We start from the raw sequence: 15140 nt of genomic DNA, 5'->3' as shown, positions 1-15140 counted from the left end.
GTATAGTTGCAGTTCACGTTTGAATGTGCAACCTAAGGTGTCGAACTGTTTGCATTTTTAGAATGACAAATTCAAATGGTGAGGTGTTTTATTTTAGCATCAACTATTAGTTTATTTAACTTTTTTGAGAAAGATATATATGGGTTTATGTAATACATTTTTTTATATATATACTAAATTCTAATCACATTTACATACAGAACTCGGTGATTAAATTATTGACAGTTCAAGAAGTTTGTTAATTTTTTGTTGATCATTATAATTATCTTAGCTACCTTTGTGTTTTCCTCATGATGATGCCACTACTAACCCACCATTGATTGACATAAATGTGTTCAACTTCAACTTCAACTCCTGGGCTAACTGCTTATAAATATTTTCTACAGAGTGTCAAAGTGTTTCAGGTCTTCACAACAACATTCCATTTCATACTAATTCCTCCTACAGATTCGTATACATTATGAAACTACACAATTATTTTTGGTTGTCATATATATCTTTTATATGTGTTGCAAATTGTATAGAGCCATTATGTTGATTACATTCATAATAATGAATGCTACTATTATATGCTGCAGGATGAGCCAAGTAACACCACTAGCCGATTTAAGACCATATGACATAAGGAAAGTAATCGTGGGACAAGTATACGGCAAATGGACAACAAAAAACATGGCAACCTTCCAACGTAATAACCCAACAAAAAATTGTTACAAAAAATTAAATAAGCAGGCTAATACAAATATTTTTTTCCGATACGACACTAGAAGAAACAAGTTCATCGGCAAATGCAAGATGCTCACAGGAAGACATTGTCCGTGCAAAACGGAAACTATCGTTTCACCGAGGTAAATACACGAACATACTACAATACTAACTGTTTCTTTTTAAGGACATACACCCCTGCCAAAGAGCTGAAGGGAAAAAAAGAACTAAAACAGCACTAGAACAACTTCAGTTTGTCAATGTAATTAGCAGTTTTATGATATGTACTTGACTCTTCAAAAAGAGCATATAATTTTGCCTTTACAGAAACCAACTATGCTATAATATGCTCAAATAAGAGTTTAAGCTTTCAACTTTCTAAGCATATATCAGCAATATTCAGCATTTTCACATTCATAATGCACAACAGCTTCATAAATGACAACGTGATACGCCGCGGCATCGCGCGGATGACCAAATGCTTGTTATATACTTCAAAAAATGTAACCTTTTGATTATGCATTTAATATCAAAATTATCAATAGTATGTTTGATAAAAATAACTGACTAAATCTCAAAACCATATCATCATTTGTTTACTTTATTCACCTCTTTTGTTTAAATTAAAAAAGATCTCCATCATCTGTTAATGACTATACATAAATGAATTGATGAATATATGAAGATTCATTACCTGAAGTAATAGAATGTTGCCAGCGAGTGTTAAATTCATCGACACTCAAAGTTAGTATTTGAGCAGGTCCAAACAACGTCTGAGGAGTTGGAAATGGCAAACTTATAAGAAATTGCTAAATAAATCAAATAAATTGAGAAAATAGTGTAAGAAACTTAACTTTTTCTGGTGATGTCAGAAAATCGAAATAGGGTCTGATGTGTCCAGGATAACAGCACCCTTTATTGTTATTGTTCTGGGAACTGAAAAAATGCTTACATGGAACTCCGATTTTGGGTGTTAGTAAAACCAAACCCTAGATTTGTAGGTGTCGCGGCTGCCAGGGAGTGGTTTCGGCTGTCATCGCGCCGTTTGAGTTAGTGCAGATGGCGACGGGTCTTTTTTTTTTTTCCTTTTGGGAGGAGAAAGAATTAAGACGAAGATGGTGGAAGAATGAGTGATTATAAGGGGGCTGCTAATGTCGTTTTGGGGTTTCGTTTTGGGTTTCTTTAATGCAGACGACACGTGGTGGGGGGGGAAACATATTGATACAGTAAAAAAATGATTTGTGGGTGATTTGGTGGGTTCTGATTGGATGGTAAAAACGTGAGTTAGTGTATATGTAAATAAATAAATATAAATTCCTACATTTCTCTCTTTTTGTCCTAAACCACCAAAGACCTTGTATAAAAAAAAATTAGGGTGTTTTTTTTAATAAGGCCAGAAGTAGGGGTGTTCATCGGTTCGGTTTTCGGTTTGTTCGGTTTATTCGGTTCGGTGTATTCGATTTTGAATTTTTTTTGGGCAAAACCGAAAACTGAACCGAAAACCGAATTCAAAGTTAAAACCGAACCGAACCGAAAACCGAATTCAAATTCGGATTCGGTTCGGTTTTCGGTTAAAACCGAATATTATGAAAAAACTGAGAACGATGGTAGTTTAATTGTGGCGTTACTATTGTCTTAGTTATTTATATATTAAAACAATGACATACTATTAAATTATAAAGAATTCGATGATTTATTGATATTTATAGATTAATTATGACGTTTACTGTATCTGTTATTAAGAAAAAAAACATAATAATTTGAGTTACATAATTATAATGTGAGCCACCAAATCGTCATATGAGTGAGAACATATTTCATTGATTGGATCCCAAATTATAATGACATTAAAACATAAATATACAAATTAAATATTTAAAAATTTTGAATTCGGTTTTGAATTCGGTTTTCGGTTAAACCGAATTCAGAATTTTCAAAACCGAAAACCGAACCGAAAACCGAATTCAAATTCGGTTTCGGTTTGACTCGATCCGAAAACCGTTTTTCAAATTCGGTTTGGTTTTTTTCCGGTTTGATTTCGGTTTGATTTTCGGGTTCCACGGTTTCAAACCAAATACTGACCACCCCTAGCCAGAAGTTAAAAGCTCCAAACCATCCTCACTTAGCTGAGTGATTATCTCTCTTCTGGGTGTCCGTGAAGTCTCGAGTTTGAGTCTCACATGTCATATGACAGTTGTTCAACGAGTACTTTACAAGGGTGATTATATGCAGAGCTTATCATATGACAGTTGTTTGGTGGAACATCCTTGACACGTGAAACAAATATGATAAATATGATCGGTTAGTGGTTCTCCGTCAATGGCTCCAACCTCACTGTTAAAAAAGAAGAAGCTAAAAGCTCTAAAAAAAACTTTTAACCAAACATGACTTTAATTTAATTTCTTATTTTTTTGAAAAAAATTAATACATCATAATAAAAATCCTTTCATCCAAACATAACTATTGTAGGTAGGTAGCATTTCGCATGGCGCCAACTGGTGGCTGCTTTACAGAGTGCACTACGAAATTAAAAAATTAGACATACTTAAATAATTAAATTAGACAGGTACATACTTAAAATTAAAATCTTAGATTGTGAATGAAATTTTAAAATTATTAAATATATTATTATATAAAAAATTTATTGGAGTATCATTTAGAGTTAATTGAAATAAGAAAAAAATGGTGAAAATAAAAATGAGTAATAATTATTCTAAAACAAAAAATTTTAACGTGAAACAAGTTAGTAGAACTTTGGATATTTATTTGGATACCAAACAATTACTCCACTTTTGGAAATGATCACACATGATGTTTCATATTTCTACCTAGACTTAACTACACTTTTGATCAATGTGGTTTGTTAAAAATTGCAAGTTTAGTTATTATGGTTTATTTTTTTGCAAGTTTGGTCACTGTGGTTTCAAAAGATTACAATTTTAGTCACTTACGTTGACAGACGTTAGTTTCGTCCGTTTGAATTAATCATGTGTTGCTCACATGAGGGGTAATTTTGACAATTCATCTTCATCATGTGTTGCTCATGTGCCACCTCCATCATCTCTTTTATCCCCTTTTTATTTTCTAATTTTACTACCAACCTTCATCTTTTCAAATTAATACTTACAAATCAAAACATCTCAAAACTACAAACTGAATTAAAATCCAACAACACATATATCATAAAACAAAATTTGAAAGTTAAAATTATGGAAATACAACTACTCCGTATAACATTATATATATCCTCGGTTTCTAACACTCACCCGAAGCAACCAAATTTAGATCTAAACGAAACCCAGATCCAAACGAAACCAATATCTAAACGAAACCCAAATCACGAATACCAGTAGTTGGCCGGAGCTCCATCACCGTCAATTTGAAAGAAGTAAACGATTTGTGGATGACGTGAACCAGTGTTACATCGATGAACTAGTGTAACTCTTATTGTAACTCATTTTTCGAACAAAACGAACTGATCTTGATTATATCTTATTGTAACTCTTTTTTCAAACAAAACGAACAGATCTTGATTATCAAGTTTTGAGTCTTGCAGCTTTTGCAGGTTACATCGTTGCCAAATTCAAAGAAACCCTTAAATTGATGTGATAGCAAACGAAAGATACTAAGAGGGTGGATCTGAACATATATTTTGTGGATGAATTCGAGATCTGAAACGGTCCTGTGAGATAAAACCGTTGGTGGATGAAATAATTTAAAAATAAAATCGAGACCCTTAAACCCTTAAATCGGTGGTGGTTATATTTTTTCTTCTCATAATAATGGAGCTTTAAACAAATCAAAATAATACAGGTGGACATTCTAACAAATTGATAATTCATTTTAATGACTGTGTTTGAACCAAATGCGTTCTTTTTTGTTCGTGTATCTGTGTGTGAAATTGTATACATGTGAAATTGTAGTTTTAGGGTGTTTTATTTGTATTAATTTGGGGAAGATGAAGGTTGGTAGTAAAATTAGAAAATAAAAAGGGGATAAAAGAGATGATGGAGGTGGCACATGATCAGCACATGATGAAAATGAATTGACGAAATTACCCCTCATGTGAGCAACACATGATTAATTCAAACGGACTAAATTAACGTCTGTCAACGTAAGTGACTAAAATTGTAATCTTTTGAAACCACGGTGACCAAACTTGCAAAAAATAAATCATAGTGACTAAACTTGTAATTTTTGACAAACCACAGTGACCAAAAGTGTAGTTAAGTCTTCTACCTACCACACCAATGTTTAAGGGTAGGTAGATTTTGAGTCAAAAGCGTTTATGTATATTATATAAACAGTAATATATATTTAATGTCATTTTTTTATTTTATATTGAAATTAATCTTTATTTATATATTCTAAAATACAGTATAATACTTTAGCTGCCCCGAGCTTCCTCTCACACAGTTACACACCATCTTTTGTCCGTGCGTAATGCGGAGTAATAATTCATAAATGGATAGCAACCCAAATTCGCCTCTTCTGACCTCTAATGATGCCGTAAAAAACGGTCATTTCACCGGTGACGTAAAAGATAGCCCTCCGATAACAGGAGTAAATGATTTTTTTGTTCAATTTGGAATCGAATCAAAAAAGTTATGGTACCTTGCCGGACCTGCGATTTTCACGGTTTTTTGTCAGTACTCACTTGGTGCTGTTACTCAAACGTTCGCGGGTCATGTTGGAACTCTTGATCTCGCTGCATTCTCGATCGAAAACTCAGTCATTGGCGGTTTCTCGTATGGAATCATGGTTAGTTACTTTTCACTTAATAATATATGTATGTGATGATTTTATTAGCCTAGCATTATGTGGTTATGAGATGAGCAATGTTGTAAAAGTCTCTAGTCGGTCGGGACTTGTATGGACTAATCGTCCAAGTTGGAGACTAGACAGACTAGTCGGAGGTTGACCAAATTTAAATTTGAGTATACTTGACCTACTTTGACCGATATTTACCGAATAAATCAAACTTTGAACTAATAAATCCGGTTTTGACTAGCATTGGAACCTTGACAATTTTGACTGAATGAATTCAACTTTAACCGGACGTTTACCAATTTTGACTTTGTCCGATTTTCGCAGAATAGATCCAACTTTGTACCGATAAATCCGATTTTGACCGACTATATACTCGGTCAAGTCGCATCCTTTTTTTTAGCAGCAGTACGGGATTGTTAGATAGGTTAGTGGTCCAACCCGATTGCACGTGGATTGTTAGATAGGTCAAGTCGCATACTTTTTTTATGCACTAACAGGGATCACCGAGGGGGACTTAACCACCCGCACGTTCATCTCCCGCGGTTGCATAATCCGCCCCCAACTGCTGCCTAGGAGGAAACCTGGCCCAATCTGATGGGCGGTAAAACCCCCCCTCCCCACTGCCCCCGCAACGCGATGTGCGGAAGGCACACTTGGGTGGAATCAAGGGTAAAGGGGCAACTTTGTGTGCAACGTTGCACCCCACGGGAGTCGAACTCCTGACCTCTCGCTACGAGAGGTCGGCCACTACCACATGAGCTCCAACTCAAGGTTGGTTAAGTCGCATACTAGTTGGGGATTAGTTGATCTACTTCAATATTCTGACTAGTCGAGTGACTTTTACAACCATGGTGATCAACCCTAACATTGCAGGTTGTAGTTTGTCGTTTTAAATAACAAAGAGATAATGGTTGATTGCCATAGGTTGGAATGGGAAGCGCATTAGAGACGTTATGTGGGCAAGCATATGGAGCAGGGCAAGTAGACATGTTAGGAATATACATGCAAAGATCATGGGTTATATTATTTATCACAAGTCTAATTTTAATTTCGGCGTACATATTTGCAACCCCATTACTCCTTTTTATCGGACAAACAGAGGAAATATCACACGCGTCAGGAAAGATGGCATTATGGATGATTCCGCAGTTATTCGCCTACGCTTTTAATCATCCAATGGCTAAGTTTTTGCAAGCACAAAGTAAGATAATGGTGATGGCTTACATTTCTACTGTGACATTAGTCCTTCATGTATTTTTCAGTTGGTTGTTTATGTTGAAACTGGGATGGGGTTTATGGGGTGGAGCTATAGTGCTCAATGCTTCGTGGTGGTTTATTGTGATCGCGCAATTCGTTTATATAGTAAGTGGGACGTGTGGTCGAGCTTGGTCCGGGTTTAGTTGCGATGCTTTTACTAATCTTTGGGGATTTGTTAAACTATCTTTTGCATCAGCTATTATGCTTTGGTATGTTGATTTCTAAACAACTCCATTTTATTACATTTGTTTGTTATGTGTTGATCAATTAGTTTGTTAAAAAAGGTGTGATTTTTAAATATTGTTATTTGATGTAGCTTGGAAACATGGTATTTCATGGCATTGGTACTTTTTGCTGGATATTTAAAGAATGCTGAAATAGCAGTGGATGCACTCTCCATATGGTTAGTAACTTCATAATAGGTATATTGTATTGTTGTATATGTAGTATTTACTTTATATTACATGTTAAAATTTTTATATATTAAAATGTTAATTTAAAATTATATTTTGGACCATGCACCTAGGCAAAGAGAGCTTGCTTCTAGGTGAGTGCTTTCAGCCTTTAATGCTTTATCTTCAACTAGTAGGTAGTTGGCCAGATCATCTAGATCTGTGTTTTATTGATCACACTAAGCTTCTTGTGAAATAGTGACCATATGTCCCTATATACCCATATTAGAATCTTATGGTTTTTTATGGTTCTTATTTTATATAGAATTCTTATTTGACCCTTCCTTGTGCCATCTACTTACTTATTAGATTCATGACAATCAATTCGTACATGTCACATAAAAAATAGTTATAAGAGATGTACTTGGAACATCTTCTTGTGAAACAGAATATTTGTGACATATGGGATATGTTCTTTTGTCCCATTTTTAACAATTCCAGCCCTACACAAAGGGCAATTTGTGTGTGATCTAAGCCATGTATCAATACAAGATACATGAAATGCATGATTTTACTTTGGTAATAATCTAATTGTCTCATATTCTTGAAAATCACTCAAACAATCCGTCTATGATTTCATCGGTTTATGATACTTAACAATAGTAATAGCACTTATTACAGATGGTTGAAGACCAATAGTCCTAATATACCCAAATGGGGTGATCAATTATACCATGATCAATAAACCCATCATGGGTAATCTGATAATAAGTATTGTTCAATCCACACTAAAACAATACTTATGTAATCTGATAATAATTATAATTATAATTATAATTATAATCATCTATTTTAGTAAATAAGGAACAAAGCAAATTAATGTTTATACAAAGAATACGTACATGATATGAAATATGATTGAGTGTTGTTAAAGACGAACATTACAAAAGATAATCAAGAGATCTTGTTTAAATGCACACAAATACATTACAAACTACAAACTCTCTCAGAGTAAAAATTTGTATCATAAAAAATGTGTGCCACCAGCGACATGAAATAATCCTGGCTTCGCCCATGTGTTCTAGACTTCGTGACTAACAAGTAGTTTATGATCAGAATTAGTATGGATAATTGCGTAACTTGCATATTTTCTTACCAAATTATTTCGCAGTACAAACATTCTTGGGGCTGCAATTATGTTAGCACTTGGATTCAATGCAGCTGTCAGGTTAGCTTGCACATAAATCTCTTCAAATTTCAACCTTTTGTTATGGGTAACAAACCTTATAGACAGTTGATAAATTTACTTACAAGAATTAATCCAAAAAGTAATCTTTGGATGCAGCGTTCGGGTTTCAAACGAGTTAGGAGCATCTCATCCAAGAACCGCGAAATTTTCAGTGGTGGTCGTAACAATTTCATCTTTTTTTGTTGGAGTTTTGTTGGCCATTATCCTAGTCATATTCCGACATGAGTACCCATCTTTATTTTCTAATAATCTTGAAGTTCAACAAGTTGTTTACGCTCTTACTCCGTTACTAGCAACTTGTCTCATTATCAACAATATTCAACCTGCACTATCTGGTATTTATATATCTATCTATCTATGTTCTTTTTTTATTTCACAATTATCATCACCAATTTAACTTTCGCTAGAATTAATTTAATTATTTTTATTTATATCAAAAAATGTAGGGGTGGCAATTGGGGCAGGATGGCAGGCAGCAATTGCTTATATAAATATTGCGTGTTACTACATCTTTGGTGTTCCTTTGGGACTCGCTCTGGGATTTGCAGCCAACTGGGGTGTAAAGGTATTTGTTATTAGTGCAATTTATTCATTCCGAAATGTACTTAACCGTTGTGCGATAATTCTATATTGACGTATATTGTATAAATTGCAGGGTATATGGATAGGTATGTTAACAGGAACTATTGTCCAGACATTGATCTTGATTTGGATCTGTTACAGAACCAACTGGGACAAAGAGGTATATTTTAATTTAGTTTTAACCACACTCAAATAACTCTCTTATTTAACCATAAAACATGAGTTTTTTTATGACTTTTTCTCATAGCTAGTTAATGTGAATATATTCATGTGTGTTTTAGGCATCCTTGGCAGTAAAGAGAATTAGACAATGGTCTGGTAAAAAAGAGGTAGCTGGAGAGCAACAAAAATATTAAATGTATATATTGTTTTTTGTATTAAAATGTATTTTAAAGAAACGTTGTCGTTAGTCCAAAGAGATGCAGAGGCGTATTTAGAATCAAGTTCCATAATATTATATGGTCGATATTCAATCAAGAAACCGATGGATAAACTGATAAAAAAAAATATATGTCAATGCAAAGAGATGCAAAGATCAAGAAAAATGTCAGAATGCCCATAAATTTCAGTGTTTAACGATATGTATCTGAATTTACGTAATTGCAAAAATCCCCCGCAACACGCACCGAGCACCAAAAACCGTGCGTCGTGCGAGTTGCGTATAACCTTAGATGAAATGAATCAACGATCAAGCACCACACACAACGCATCGCACACAATGATTGGTGCGACTTGCGTGTAACCTTGGATGATGGCGTATAAATGATCAACGACCAAGCACCGAGCACCATGCACCGTGTTTGGTGCTAGGTGCGAGTGGTCGAGTTGACTGAAACTTTGGACGATGCCGTAGAAATGATCGACGACCAAGCACCGCGCATCACGTACCGAACACCACGCACCATGCTTGGTGCGAGTTGTGTCTAACCTTGGGCGCTGCTATAGAAATGAATCAACGACCAAGCACCACGCAGTGGTGCACTATGATTGGTATGTGATTAGGGGATTTCTTTGCAATTTCGTGATATTAAAGATAATATTAAACACTTGAAATTGGGATTATCACTAAAATGTTCATTTTTCTTAACTTTTTTGACTCAGAACTCATAAATATTTTTTCCCCAATTTGCCTGCTCAAGGCGCAAGATGTCATCTTGGTTCTTGCTCCCTCGTGGAAGCAAGGACGCAAGGTGCCTCTTGCGACCTTGCTTTCACCTGGGAGCAAAGAGCAAGGGTGCCTCTTGCGACCTTGCTTTCATTTGGGAGCAAGGAGCAAAGTGGAAGCAAGGAGCAAGATGCACCTTGCGTCCTTGCTTCCACCAGAGAGCAAGGAGCAAGATGACACTTTGCGCTGGCAAATTGGCAACAAAATTATGAGTTCTGAATCAAAAAAGCTAGAAAAAAATGAGTTCTTTTTAGTGATAATCCCCTTGAAATTTAAGGGCATTTTCACTACTTCTCTTAAACGAATCATTACCCATAAAGGAACTAATTGGATTGGGTCCAATTAGTAGTGACCATTACCAAATTTGTGACGATATATCCCAATCATGTGCTTAATGGTATTGCGTACGTAGTACGATCAATGACGAAGTTTATGTCAATTGGGAATGCTATACTCCATATTATTAAGTTCTTTTAAAAGTTATACGAATATATATATACATATATAATATAATCAAGAGGGAAGTGATATTTTGGAGGGAAGGGGGAAGTTGATGATCTCACCCTCCATTTTTCATCTAACAGCCTAGATTTATCCAGCATCCTAGTTCAGCCATCTGCTTCCCGTCTCATTAAATTATAGTGCCAAGGGTATTTTCGACTTTACATAATTATTATTCATTTATCTGATCGCGATTATCACTTCTTCAAAACAAGCCAAATGTCCATCTGATCGCTTTTATCACTTCTTCAACACATCCAGGGTATCAATTCTTCAAAACAATTAGGGTTTCTAATCCAAAATTGAACCGCAAAAATCTTCAAGTTCATCGTTTAGATGCATAATATTCATCAATCCTTGAAGATTCATCACACGTTATTGTAAATTAAACTGGAAAGACTAAAGAAGATTCATCTATCGAAACAAATCTTAATCAGCGTTCATTCACCAGAAACGAATTAGGGCTCCCGATTGAAATCGCAATCATCAAAACAAAAATTAATGAAGACACCACACATAATATTTGATTTGTTCAGCGCTAGAGTTCTATGGATGGTGTTTCTGGGTTGTTGCAAGCGCCAGTTATACATCGACATGGTTTTTTGCGACAGATGAGGTAATTGAAATATCCATTATGTGGCTTTAATTGCTGATGCACACCAGGTGTTTGTAGAAATGCGTAGCTGAACGAATTATGTTCTTAGGTGGATGCTAAGATCATTATACCAATGAGACTATATAAGTTAGAATTTGTATAACTACTAATATATATTACAATTTACTAGTGGCACGGAAAAATTTGGTTACAATAGTTTCTAATATCTGCACCCCTGAACAGGTATCTTTTCATCACCTTAATCATTGACATTTCGATATTGTATTAAGCAGAATGTAGTAGAGCGGCAACACTTTGTTAACCCTTTGTTGTATAGTTTTGGTATTCCGCTTGTAGGTATTATAGTCTGTAACCAAGAAGCACAATGTAAAGCAGTATGTTACACATGATGAATGTTTTAAATTTCTTAATTTTTTTTACTTGATAACATATATTATTAAATTTTGCGACAATGCTATACTTGATTACTGTTTTAAATTTATTTGAATGTTTATATATGGCTTTACATAGATTCATTTATTACTTTTTAATATCATTACACACGTTGAATATTTTCATAGATTCATTTATTGTAAGTTTTCGATGACATTATGCGCGCTGAATGTTTCAAATTTCTTTGTATTTTTTGTTAGAACTTTTCATAAATGAAACTATTTATAAATCGATAACATTACACATGATGAATTTCTTAATTTTAACAATTATTTACATTTAAACATTTAGTAATAACATTACACATGATGAATGTTTTAAATTTATTAATTTTTTTTTACTGTGACGACCCGGAAATTTCCGACCAAATTTAAACTTAATCTTTATATGGTTTCGATACGATAAGCAAAGTCTGTAATGTTGAGTCTCAAAGTTTTGAACTGTGTTCATATATACAATTACCCTTCGACTATTCCCGACGATTCACGAACAATTACGTGTAAATAAATATGTAATTATATATATATATATATATATATATATATATATATATACATATATAAATATAAGTATACATATTAAGTAAATTAATAAAATACAAAGTAATCACTTGGAATTGAAAATGTAAAGTAGTACACAAAATAATTAAGCTATTAATTAAATGAATATATATATATATATATATATATATATATATATATATATATATATATATATATATATACATGAAATTTGTATAAGTAGAATTACTATTAGCATTATTAATAATGTTATTAGTATTTTATCATTGTTAATATTTGTATTAGTAATTTATTAATATCATTCTCAATGTTATTATTATTACTCTCATTATTATTAATAATACTAAAAATATTAAAAATCAGTATTAATAACATTATTATTCTAATATATAATATATAGATATGAAATTGGATACATGTAACCTGTTACACCTTAATTATTACTTGTAACTATTATTATTACCCTTATCATTAAAAAGTCATAATTTTTATTATCAATAATATTATTATCAAAATTGTTATTATTAATATTATTATTAAAGTTATAATTATCACTTTTATTAAAAATTATCATTATTGTTATTTATTATTATTATTATTATTATTATTATGATTAATAGTATTATCATTATTAATAAATTGATATTTACTTGTTATTAATATTAAAAAATGATACAACTACAAATGTATAATTGAAATCAGTTTAACGTTCCTATCAAACCTTTTTTCCTTGTCGCTGATTTGGTCACAATTAGAACTCATTTTCACAATAAAAACGAAATCTGTTAGTGATCTCTATCCAACTTTATATTTGTTTTTATGTATTTTTTTATTATTCTTTTGTCCTTGTTTAAATTTTGTCAACCTCTGATTCCATAAATCAAGCCGACTGATTTTTCTGTTAGTCGGAAATAAACCCATTCAATTAATTTCCTATTATTATCAATCAATAATTACTACTACAATTCGTGGGAGAAAAAAAAAAGAGAAAGAAACCGTCGGGTTCCTCTGTCGTGTCATTTTTTTGCCAAATCACGAAATCAATTACAACTTGAAATTCTATAAACGCAGTCTTGTTAGGAATCATATGCTCGAACTATCTGCAAGTTTTCATTCAATAATTTCTCAAATTGCTCATGAATTTTGAAGTCAAACCTTCAAAAATTAAAAGTCAAACCTGAGTTCTTCCATCAAATTAAAATTATATAGATCGATTTTGTTGAAATTAATGATTGAGAAAGTTTTTATGGGTCATTTGAAACACAAAGTATGTTATAAGTATTTTCTAAAATGTTAGTGAATTCAAAATCAAAGGTTATGTTCTTCATTTTTTTTACGAGTTCAGAGGTCTGTTTGATTTTTTTTATTTGATGTTTATTAATTTAATGTCACAGGTTGTCATAACCCGTCCTTAACCATAAGAACGTGTTAGATAACGTATGATTTCATTGCGAGGTATTGACCTCTATATGCGACATTTTTGAAAGAGAAACTGCATATATTATACATTACAAACCATAACCATTATTTTTGTTACAAGCTTTAGACAATAAAAAGATGATTATCGTTTAGCGATAATCTTCGACTTACAAACTTTACATATAATGATAACAACACGATTTCGAGCATATTTTACAACACAAATCCTTGGGTATGCAGTTTTATTTTTGACACAAATATGCGTACGCAAGATCCTGCTCAAATTCAACATAATGCAGCGGAAGCTTTAGTAATCACCTGAGAATAGACATGTTTTAAAAGGTCAACATAAAGTTGGTGAGATATAGGTTTAATGCCGGCAGCAATATATATATATAGACCACAAGATTTCGTATATAAACAGTTTAATAAAAATATTCTAAGTGGTTGAGCACTTGGTAACCATACTTAACATTTAATCACGTCGCATATTCCCTTTATTATGAAATCTTACTACACCGTACCAAGTGTAGTCACAAAACAAAGTACTGTGCAACCGTTGAATACTGGTCGTCCAGTCCGGTTGGGGTTGTCAGGCCCGATAGATCTCTCAACAGGATTCGCGTTTACAATACCGCTGTAAATAACAGTTACCAAGCTACAGGGAAGTATGCCAGTGGTACAACTCAACGTAGAATATATTTTTCAGTTACTTGTGTCCATATCGTAAAACATAAAATACATGTATTCTCATCCCGAAATATTTAGAGTTTAAAAGTGGGACTATATACTCACTGTTGTCTTGAAGATATATATAATTTGACTTGGTCTCCGGTTGATATCACGAACCTATCCATATATAGTTTATCAATATATTTCTATTTTAAACAATCGTCACATATATATACTTTTTATACTTTTAATAGTTTTAATAATTTCTTAGTCCGTAGTTAGTAGTCCGATGTTAGTAATTCAATTTTAATGGTTCATTTTTAGGTGTTTAATAAACCCCCAATGAAATAAATAAAAACCCCCATCGTATATGTATTGGTCGAGATTAATCTTGACCCACGGTACCGGTGTTGTCAAATGACGTGTTGCGTACATAAAGTACCGGTGTTGTCAAATGACGTGTTGCGTACAAACATGGGATCTTATGATTAATCTTCTCGTGTTGTTTGCGGGTGATCCTGAACCATATAAAATTGAATTATAAGTATATATATATAAAATATCATGTTATTTTAGAAATATGTGATTTTATTTAATTTTTCCCAATTAATCCCGAAGTTAAACAAGTCTTAGATATCCGATCTCGTTTTGGTCATAGTTTCTTCGTTACAACTCCGTTTTCGTTGATTCAACTTGTCACTTCCTTGGATCGAGTCCCTCTTTAAGACTATGAACTGTAAATACCTTAGTTTGTATTCGAAATCACAGGTCATAGGTCAAACTTTAGTGAAACTTATGAAGTTAATCATTTTCCATCATGTAAACAACCTTAAATGATTATTTTTCTAAAAATACTTAT

At 33.0% G+C, this 15140-nt stretch overlaps 1 protein-coding gene across 1 annotated transcript; it reads left to right on the top strand.

Annotated features, from left to right (window-relative positions):
• The first annotated feature begins 5169 nt into the window (after positions 1 to 5169).
• LOC139840540 (protein DETOXIFICATION 30-like) lies at positions 5170 to 9311 on the top strand. Its single transcript, XM_071830802.1, has 8 exons — positions 5170 to 5466; positions 6400 to 6941; positions 7049 to 7135; positions 8296 to 8352; positions 8470 to 8708; positions 8820 to 8938; positions 9029 to 9115; positions 9237 to 9311. Exons 1-8 carry the CDS (start codon positions 5170 to 5172, stop codon positions 9309 to 9311), a joined length of 1503 nt encoding a protein of 500 aa, XP_071686903.1.
• The last annotated feature ends 5829 nt before the right edge of the window (positions 9312 to 15140 follow it).

This window comes from Rutidosis leptorrhynchoides, chromosome 4 (assembly GCF_046630445.1).
Source record: "Rutidosis leptorrhynchoides isolate AG116_Rl617_1_P2 chromosome 4, CSIRO_AGI_Rlap_v1, whole genome shotgun sequence".
Classification (NCBI taxonomy): domain Eukaryota; kingdom Viridiplantae; phylum Streptophyta; class Magnoliopsida; order Asterales; family Asteraceae; genus Rutidosis; species Rutidosis leptorrhynchoides.
The sequence above is the reverse complement of the archived record's forward strand: the minus strand, read 5'-3'. Positions and strand labels throughout refer to the sequence as shown.